General features: G+C 35.9%; 1 protein-coding gene across 4 annotated transcripts in view; it reads right to left on the minus strand.

Annotated features, from left to right (window-relative positions):
- The window catches only part of magi3a (membrane associated guanylate kinase, WW and PDZ domain containing 3a), a 149,442-nt gene that overhangs the window by 35,629 nt on the left and 102,744 nt on the right, over positions 1-11,069 (minus strand). For all 4 annotated transcript variants that reach the window (XM_016460475.1, XM_016460474.1, XM_016460473.1 and 1 more), the window contains one exon: positions 4,125-4,331. In XM_016460475.1, coding sequence (XP_016315961.1) covers positions 4,125-4,331 — 207 coding nt within the window. The remainder of the gene's footprint in view (positions 1-4,124; positions 4,332-11,069) is intronic.

Genomic DNA, 11,069 nt, shown 5'->3' on the forward strand with positions numbered 1-11,069 from the left:
ACTGCAAAGGCAAGGCTAGCCATTTTAGTAATGCGAATTTAATCAATAAAAAACCCACAAACACACTTCTGGGTTGCAAAATCGTCTCAGTTTGCACTTGGCAAATTCAGTTAGATACTGTTGCCATTTGCATCTCTTCCTTACAGTTGTGCCAGAGGGTTTACAAAGCTCTATCCAATCATAATGGAGTACAGCTGTGAGGCATCTTGTCCAACTAGAGACGAACACGGCCAACAAAGCCTCCCCCCAGTGCATCCAGAAACCTCTTTTGGCCCTAGTGGTGAAAAAATTGGGATTTCCTCCAGTTTCCACCCTTAAAAACAGCTCATGTTTATTGAGGTTACATAGAGCTAGAATTTAAAACTTAAAGCCCAAATAAACTCTTTTCACATGATTAATTCTAAGTAAAAGCCAGTCTGGAGAAAACTCGTTTAAACGCTATCTATTCTGAAAGGGGGGAATAGCAAAAGGAAGCCAGATATTGTGGGATAGGATATCAGTTCTCATGGTGATCAGTCATACTAACACAACTAACACAGTAGTGGAAACTGCACTGGGTTAATGTGCTGAGAATATAATCTTTTTTTTGGCAGTCTCTTCCCCAAGCTCACTATCACTGCATGTGAATAATCTGAAGGTGTTCACTTGTTCTGTATCCCATTGATTTATGGGAAAGAAAACTTGCTGTGCAGGGAGCATCAGTAAATCCTACCTACTTTCGGCACGCTGCAGTTGAACCCCGACCGAGCTCCCCAGAAGTCTTCCCAAAAACCCAAACTCAAGAAAAAATACTGTTCCATGAAGTGGGTTAAAATCAAGAGCTAGAAATCTCAAAAAAGGTGTGCATTTTTAAATTGGATCTTATTTATTGCAGCTATTTCTCAGCCAATATTGTGGATTTTCAGTATGCTGGAGTGATATGAGGGCTGGGCTATGCATGGCCGCTCTTCGTTCCAATGAAATCACAGAATTAAATTCAAAATGTATATATATTTATATACACACACACATTACAGTTGAAAAGTTTTGGGCTGGTAAGATTTTTTAATGTTTTTGAAAGAAGTCTCTTATTCTCGCTAAGGATGTATTTATTAAATTAAAATACATCCTTTTATGATTATTATTACATTTTTAATAGATTTTAATTTATTTAAATGTATTTATTAATTCTAATAGCAAAGTTGCCTTTTCAGGAGTCATTACTCCAGTCTTCAGTGTCACATGATCCATCAGAAATCATTCTAATATGCTGAATTGGTGCTTAAGAAACATTTCTTAATATATCATAGTTGAAAACAGTTGTGTTGCTTAAACTTTTTGTGAAAGTACTTTTTTCAGGATCCTCTGATGAATAGAAAGTTAAAAATAACAGCATTTGTTTGAAAAATATTTTTTGTAACAATGTACCGTATAAGTCTTTACTGTCACTTTTAATCAATTCAATGCATCCTTGAAGAATGGAAATATTAATTTTTTTAATCTGTCCCCAAACTCTGAACAGTAGTTTATCACCTCAACTTAACCTAGTGTATCATGTCAGTTTAACCAAAAGTGGATGGATGTGTCTCCTGGCAATCAAACCCATGACTTTAGTACTTTAATTGTCATGCTCTACCATTAAGTTACACTTAAGAAACACTAGTAGAGCTTAAAAAAATTAAAATAAATCCATACACCTACAGCGACATCAGCCCAGCCCTAGGTGGGTGGTGGCAGGAGTGTACATTAGGATGGCAGTGGGTTGGCTCAAATGTAGTCATTAATGTCGAACCAAAATGACAGTAAAAGACTAATAATAAGCCTGAGGGAACTTTTTAATGAGAAGGTAGAAGACAGAGTGCAGGGGCTGGTACACAACAGTCAGATATAGGTAGCGGCACAGCAGTTACTCTGTGGTGTGCAGAGACACTTTTATGTCTCACAGCAAACAGCAGTCTCTTTAACATGCTCATTACTTTAAGTGATACCAGCCATAAGCTCATTCATTCTGAGCTCAATATGGTCTATTTATGCCACTGGATAATCACTGAAAAAACTCTGACTGACTGTGCTTTTGGTCTACTTTAAAAACTACTGCTCAAGTTTCTGAAACAGCTTAGACAGTCTATGACTCCTGCAGCTCTTCAGTGGTTAGACTCAAAAACATGGATAACATCAAAATTACATTCTGGGGTAAATAAAGGTAAAAATAATGATGTAAAAATGTAAAAATGAACAAAAATATGTCAAAAATGTAGTCTATAAATTAAATACACTGTACTGAAATACACATCACAGTAATGGTTCTTTGTTCATAAGTCTGAATCAAAGAGAACAGAACAGAAGAATGACTCTCGATTCAGTGAGGGAATCATCTGTAAACTCAATAACCCCTTTGAACGATTCTGAGGACAGATTCAAATCGCTAAAGTTCTTGAGCTTAGGGTCAGATAGGGTCTTTCTATCTGATTTATCAAAAATAATTGATTCATAAGAGTCATTACTTGCAAATCAGACATCCCCGCTCATGCTGTGGTTGAATAATGAATAAAATACAGTTGGCCACAACATTAGGGGTTGACTGATGTGTTTATTTCAGGGCCAATACCCATTATTACAGATCAAGTAGACCGATAACTGATATTTTGAACCGATACATATATATCTGGTGTAAAAAAGAAAATGAATGTCAAAATTAAGAAGAACAAGGTCTCTGACAAAAACTTTCTTTAAATGCTTTTAAATTATTTTATCGACAAATCGGTTTTGAAAATGACCAATACCCATAACCATAGAAATGCTTAATATCGGTGCCGATAATCGGCCACTGCACTGTACTGAACCTAAGGTACATTTTACAGTTCTCAGAACAGTTCTCTGTTCATAAATTTGAACCAAAGAATGACTTACATTTGCATGATGGAGTCGGATTTAAACTCAACAACCCCTCAGAGTGATTCACTTTGAGTCTGATTCAAATGGGTACACTTCTTGAGTTTGTGAATCTTACTGACTGATTCATTAATAAGAACCATCAGTTTATAAGAGTCATTGTTTTGCAATTCAGACACCACCACACGTGCTTTGCTTGTTTTTGCACATTGCAAGTATAACAGAATAGACAGATGTTAAATAACTGTGCAATTAATAAAAACACAATTAACTAACACCAAATCACAATATGAAATTGGACAAAAATTACTTATGGATCCACACAAGGTCACCAATCGCAATTAGATTTTAAATTGCTGTCAATTTTTGTGGACATCAGCTCTATGAAACCATTACATTATAGCTTCTTAAGGGCAAGCTTTACTGACCAGGTGGTTCTGGCGCAATCAACAGAGGATAACTGACTTCCTGCGTGACAGGAAGCAGCATGTGTGGAAAGCAATACACTAGTTGCACCATCCTTTAGCACCACGGGGCTTTATACAACTGACTGCACATCCAAGGACCCCTCTTGTAAAGCTCTTCATATTGCTCTCACAGGGAACACAATCAAATCTGCCCATAACAACTTAAGCTCTGTTGACAGCATCTGTGCTCTCCTGTCAATTATCACAAAAGTAAAGTCGCTCAACTTGCAAAAATGCAACTTACAACGTACACTTACAATGAAAGCCTAGCAGGTAAGCAGCCAATACAGTGAATCACACGGTTGGAGAAACTTTGAAACTAGCACACCAAACTATAGCTAGTCATAATTTTAAGTATTTAAACCACACTTAAAATATTCTTTTGGAAAAAGTAGTTAGCTACACATATAAAAATAATCTTAATACATAAATATACTAATAGATAAACTTCATATATTTTTTAATATATAAATATTTAAAATATGAAATATATAAATATTAATATAAAAATACATATAAAAATAAACAAAAACTAGTATCATGCTTCAGAACAATATAGTAGTTTAACTAACGGTAATTCTCTAAACGGTAATTAGTGTCTTTGCAAATTTATATCCAATCTTTTAACTTTGCTGAGTTGCATTTGTACAATATTGATTTTTTAATTCTCTTTCATATAATGTATACTAGGCCAAATATGCAGTACATTATAATTCTGCACTAACATACATTACTTTCAGAACCCATATCAACTCACTCAATCAATGCGTGCATTCCCAGTCTCACCTGTGAGCCCATTGACCATGGGTGGCCTCTCATCCTCCTCCTCTTCCTCAGGAGCTGCACTGTCCTTTCTATCCATTTTGCTGACAGACGTGGTGCGTTTGCGCTGGACCTCTGCATCAAACTCCTCGTCAAACAGAACCTGGTCCACCAGGTCAGGCTGCACTGGGCTGGGCTCTGCAGGAGGCTTTGGAGTGCCATAGTAATTACCTATGAAAAAACAAAGATACCGTAAAAAGGAAAAACAATTTTTTACATTCTGCACAGATTTTTGGAGAAAATGCATTTGAATTAAAAATATATCACATTTGAGGAGATTTAAAAAGTCAGAATTGCAATGTAAAAAGGAAAAACACAATTTTTTACATTCTGCACAGATTTTTGGAGAAAATGCATTTGAATTAAAAATATATCACATTTGAGGAGATTTAAAAAGTCAGAATTGCAAGATACAAACTCAGAATTGCGAGTTATTCAAATTTTTTAAATTTTTTAGAATTGCGAGATATTAACCAGTAATCCCAAATTTATAACTTGCAATTGTGAGATATAAACCTGCAATTGTGAAAAATCAGTCAGAAAATCACAATTACCTTGTAATATATATTTTTTATTCTAGGACGGAAACAGACAAACAGAATTGCGAGATATAAACTCAAAATTGCTAGATGTAAACTTGGAATTAATAGAAAAATGTCATAATTGCAAATTATCATCTCACAATTCTGGATCGCAATTATATCTCATGGAGAAAAAAGTCTGAATTATTTTTCCTTGGCAGAAACTGACTTCCATATTAAGTTGATATGTACCTCTGGTAACTCTGTTGTAATAAAAATAAATAAACTCAAAAATTTGATATTAATTTTAATGTTGTAAGGCTTTATTTTTTAGTGTTTTAGCATTTTAATTAAAGCTAGATTAGTAAAGTTCAAAAACAAACTTTGAAGTTGGCTTGAGAAAGCCAGACCAGAAAGTTAGAAAAATGTTAAAAGTTTGAAAGTGTTCAGCTTGAAGTAGTTTGAAGTTTAAAATAGTTTTAAAGATTAAAGTTTGAATGTTTTGAAGGCAATAGATTCTATTAGAAAAAACATAGATAGATCTAAGCAAACTTATTTCATATTTAGTCTGTTGGAGTTTTGAAGGGTACTCCAATAGCGCTGCGTTTTCGAGGCTTGGCTGGTCGCTGATCTTGCAGAACAGAAACTGTAACGACATTGAACCCACAATATATCCTACTGCCTGACGCTTTTCAGTAAGGCTATAAGTCTTGTTTGTTGTTTGTCAACACTGCAGCTCGGCTCCCCGCAGCGTTCCTCTGGAGCAAGACGCAGCACTCTGGCACTTTATTGTTATTTATTGGCAACAGTCCTCCACTATAGAGATTAAGACTAGCTGTGTGGCGGCTTCTACTTCCTAGAGAGGCAGGAGGTCTATCTTATAAGCTTTACTGTCCTGTCTCATCTGGATAAACTTCTTGGGGTGAGAATGGTATCAGTACAACGTATGGGAAACTACACATTCTTTGTCGACAATTCACAAAAACATCGGCTGCAAAACTAAAAGGGAGGACAGGACGATAAAGAACATTATTGATTCATTTGTCACATTTGAGATTTGGGAAGACATGACAAGAGTTTGCTATCACAATCTACTCCATCTTACAAGCGCTGTCACATTATAGACAAGTTGGACATGAAATTGAAGAAGAGAGTTATTGCTTTAAATGAAGTGCGGATCGGTTTTACTGCTTGTAAGATTGCAAATGAAAACAGTGACAGGCGCTTTTTCTTTGAAATAATAAAATGATACCCTTTCATAACATCACTGTCTGACTGCAACCTTAAGCGCAGCACTCTAAAGACTTCATTAAGCTTATTTACACTCTCGTTTGACATGTTACATCATTAGTCTTCACTATGTGGAACACAAAAATAAATATGGTTTAAAAAATCTCCCCACACAGAGTTTGCTTTAATGTATTCCTAAAAGAAACTGTTAATTTGAATTAATTACATCTTTATTGTGTCAATAATTCACTTACAGCTGTGAGTGTTATGCCTAAAAGTGAATTTGTCTATGCAGACCTATTAATTACAGTCTTAACTTTAAAGTGATGATAAGGGAATGAGAGACTTCACATTAAATGATGCATTTGACGAATAAATATTTACATACAGTGGGGGTTTAAACGCCCAAAAATTAGTGTGCTTTTATTTTGGACTTTCCCCCCACATTGTAAACCATTTTTTTGTTTCTTTTCAAATGATGTTAAAAAAAAGTACATTGATCAATTATTAATAATATTAATAATTTAGATTTTTTTTAAAGAAATACTTGAGTATTTGAAATACATGCATACCTTTTTTTAAAGAAATACTTTTATTCATCAAGAATGCATTAAATCAATCAAAAGTGACAGTAAAGCATTTATAATGTTACAAAACATTTTCACAATTGTTTCACATAAATGCTGTTCTTTTGAATTTTCTATTCATCAAAGAATCCTGAAAAAAGTTTGATAAATTTAATGTGTCCTTGCTAAGTATTAAAAAAAATATGAAGCAGCACAACTATTTTCAACATTGTTTAAGAAGAAATGTTTTTGAGCACCAAATCAGCATATCAGAATGATTTCTGAAGAACCCTAGAAGTTCCTGTTTATTTCAAGTTTAAATTAAGACTCTGAAGCACAGATCTTCAATATGGGCTTAGACTTTTGGACCGTACTGTATCTAATGGAAACATGCTATCGTTGTAGTCTGCAACACGATAACTATGCTCCAATCACTTGCTGTGGACTTCACGTGGCTGCACAGCAGATGGACAGTGCTTTAACAGAAGTGTGCACTGTCAACAGCCGTTATCATCTCCATCAACAGGCACTAGGCCATGCATGAAATAAACCTGCTTACTCTAAACAGTTCTGCTGAGTGTCCTCTCCAGATTTCATAAATGCATAGAAATCTACGTGACTGGAATAACTGAAGTGTCCAAAATGGCAAAGGGCTTTAGAGAACGCAGTTATGCAGTGGTAAGTAGAAATAAAAGGTACCATTATGTAACATAACATGCACTGTAGACACTCTATACAAGCGGTATCCCAGCAGTCCATGGGATAAGTATTAAGTTACACAGTCTGTACTGTAGGCAGAGACTCCCTCTGCAGTTTTAATGGTTGTGTACAGTGTCTGTTGTGACTTACCATAAACGGCTAGCTGTGAATTTGACCTAAGATATAAAGTCCCCCTTTGACATATCAACTAATAGTTTATGGAAAAGTTTTAGGGTTGCAAACCAAGGTAAGAACCGTTTCAATTTTTTAAGAAACATGTTCTGTTTTGTTAATGGTTCTCTCACATGCGTTTCTGCCTATGTGAATGTACTAAAATAAAATACTCAACGGCCTACTCAACACAGCAACAACACTATTGAATCTACAGCACAAAACAGACCAGTGCTGTCCGATAATTGAACGAATGACTCTTATGAGCCAGTTATTTATAGTGAATCAAAACATACAGAAGAACCAGTATGTTCCCATTACTGAACCATTGAATCTTATAAGCCAATTTTTTTTATGATAAATACAAAAACAGAAAACAAAAACGGAACTGTGCACTAGCATGCAGTATTACTCTTACAATTTCCTCCAAGATGTGGTAAAAATAGTAAGAATATGATTTTCTATGCATTTACTATTTCTAAATTCCTCCGTGTTTGCTTGAATTATTTTGAACAACGTTTGAAACTTCGTATTGCTAGCACTTCTTGTGTTTTTGCCTCAAGATGAATGAGTTGCTTCGGAAAAAAATGTGAAATGAATAACTGTAAATTAATGAAATATGTTACCACATTTTATTTGTCAGATCTCATTGTTTAATATACCATTAAAGCTCATTTTTGAACTGCGTTTATGTCAAAAACTGATTTAAAAAAATATGTGTCGTGGTACTCTTGTGAATGCGCGACAAAGTCTGAAAAGGAAGAGAAAGAATTGTTCAATAAAGTCGTTATGTTTGTTTTCTTTGCGCACAAAAAGTATTCTCGTAGTTTCATAAAATTACGGTTGAACCACTGATGTCACATGGACAGGCTTTTTAAAAACGTAATAATATTTCACAGTTTTTCTGTAGTATTGATAAAATGTATGCAGCCTTAGTGATATTGTGTCTCTATATATATATATATATATATTTATATATATATACATGAGGGCGAGTAACTAACGACAGAATTTTCAATTTTGGGTGAACTATCCCTTTAAGAGCTGAATAACCTTGCTTTAACATTCTCGCCCTGCAATTCCCCCTAATTCAGTAAGGCACTGTAAGACGTGTTTTTCAGGAAATGTCTTGATTATACCTGCGCACACAGCTCAGTAGAAAAGTGTGATCAAATCATGGCCATAAGCATGCCATGTCACAGCATCTAGGGTCCCCTGTCAAACAGCGGGCACAGCATGATGGATCGCTCATAAACAGCGCATTGCGTCATCCTTGATTAACGGCCATAAAAAACACAGCAAGAAGGAGGGAGGGTCATCCACCAGGGTCTGAGATGATATTTCTTAGCATTAATCTCTGGGAGACGGCTAGGCTTCTGTCAGAGGAATGGCGATGATTTGAAACCATCTTCCTTTCACCACTGCACACTGAATGGCATACAGGAGGATAGAGAGACGGGCTGATAGCAGGTAGTTATTTAACATTTGAGTGTTTCATGTCAAATAAATAACACCATGCCTGCTCCTGCGTCCCCGATGAACTGATGGAGGACGACAATTCACCCGTGACGATCAACGAGCACAACAAATACAGACTTGCTACTGAAATTTTCCCTGAATGATGTTTACTCTCTCACATACACTCACCCACACAAGCACATACAGCCTCACACCCTTAAACCTAAATGAAATGCGAGTTGACTCATCTATAACCTTTACCCACTCGGGCCAAGTTGCAGTGCAATTTAAACATCATTGCACCAAAAATACGAATCAAAACCTGCAGTTTAGTCAGCATCTGCTAAGCTTTGCACAGAATTTTAAACAGTTTAGTATCTTTTTTTTTTTTTGACTATAACTGGTGACAAAGTGTGCACAAAAGTAAGAACCCCCAAATATGAACTTGATGCTTTGGTTTGTGGTCAGTGTTCAATTTTACAAGGTAATAAGCTGAAGGAAAAGTTTGTCTCACTTGGGAAAAGCACTTCAAAGCCTTGAGTTTCTTCGTGTGAGACACTGAGCAGACTGCCGAAGTATGGACAGATGGAAAACCACATCGCTCAAAGCCTTTTGGATCCTATTGCGGGATGTTGGGGATATTGTTGTGGGCAGTGGGGATGTTCAGTGGTTGTTCGATGCTCTTGATTCTGCATCTACACAAAGAGAAGAGGGCTCTTGCCCTCGTTCAGAAATGAGAAGGGCTCTCAAGCAATTCTGTGGACGTCATTAATGATAAAACTCATCCGGAGGAGTGATCAAAATCAGTGGTGCTCAACCAGAGGGCCTTAGCAAACTTCCGAAGGGTCCTTGTGAAAACTTGAAATTATTTAAAATGACACAAAAAAAGCATTAAAATAAGCCCAAACTGTAACACTTTACTATAAGGTTCCATTTGTTAACATTAACATCAACTAACACTAAAAATACTTCTAAAGCATTTAGTTAAAGTTAATTTCAACATTTATCAATACTGTATTGAAATCAAAAGTATCTGTTATTATTTTATGGACCTGAGCTAACGAACTAACAATGAACAGTTGTATTTTCTTTTTTCTTTTTTTAATATTATTTGATTTCTAGACCTGAAAAAAGCCATGTATAAATCATTAAAATCTTATAACTCCATGAGTATTTTTTTATAATGCATATGCAATTTTCTAGTAATGCCAAGCTCTAAAAAATTCCCCCCAAAATCCTTATCCAATAAATCATGAACAACTGGAAATTCCTAGAGCCTTGGAGTCAAAAAGGTTGAGAACCACTGATCTAAATGATCCCTCCAGGAACATGGCAGAGAGAAAGGGTGATTGCCATAACTGTCGTCATCGCTCACTTCTCATGGAATTGTGGGTGGACGTGTTCTGGTTTATAAACATTGTCTACCTGTGTCACTCTAAGGTGGCCATCCTTCAATATTCGACACTAAAGCAGTCATTAGAAAAGCAAGGACACATGTAGGAGATTTTCCTCAAGGGATTCAAATGCAAGTTCTCATTATTTTTAATCACTGTTGTAAGACCACGACGACCCAGTGAAGCATTCAAACAGGACACTGAGAGTTTACGCCATAAAACTCAAGCATAACCAGTTACCATTGATTACATCATGCTTCCGGGCATGTTGAAAAACTGGTCAATTATTTCCTTGGCCTGAAAACAGCAAAACTCAACTCTGGAGAACACATAAAATTGCTCTCTATTGCATACAGACAGCATTATCTTTAGCTTGAGAGTTTGTTCTTCAGCATGGCCCTGAATTTATACAGGTGTACAAAACTTGCCTATAAGCATGAAAACGGACTTCCTGTTTCACACACTATCAGGACAAATCAGTACAAAACCAGGACAGAATCAGTTCCTCTGCTTTTAAGGAGATGGAGTTGAACACACTGCAGTCTGCTCATCTAAACCAACAGTTAACAATAACAGAACAGGAATGTGCCCACAAAAACATAGAAGAATAGAAGAATACAGCAGAATAGAGATCATCACAAACAAGATCATATATTAGTTTAAAGGGCTCATATAATGCTGCTAAAAATAACATTATTTTGTGTATTTGGTGTAACGAAATGTGTTTATGCGGTTTAAGGTTAAAAAAGCGATTTTTACAAAGCTCATCGGTCTGAAAAAGCGAGGTGTGCTCTGATTGGCCAGCTATCCAGTGCGTTGTGATTGGCCGAATTCCTCAAGCGTGTGACGGAAATGTTACGTCCCTTACCA

Source organism: Sinocyclocheilus anshuiensis, unplaced genomic scaffold, assembly GCF_001515605.1.
Source record: "Sinocyclocheilus anshuiensis isolate Anshui unplaced genomic scaffold, SAMN03320099.WGS_v1.1 scaffold32, whole genome shotgun sequence".
In the NCBI taxonomy this organism is placed as follows: domain Eukaryota; kingdom Metazoa; phylum Chordata; class Actinopteri; order Cypriniformes; family Cyprinidae; genus Sinocyclocheilus; species Sinocyclocheilus anshuiensis.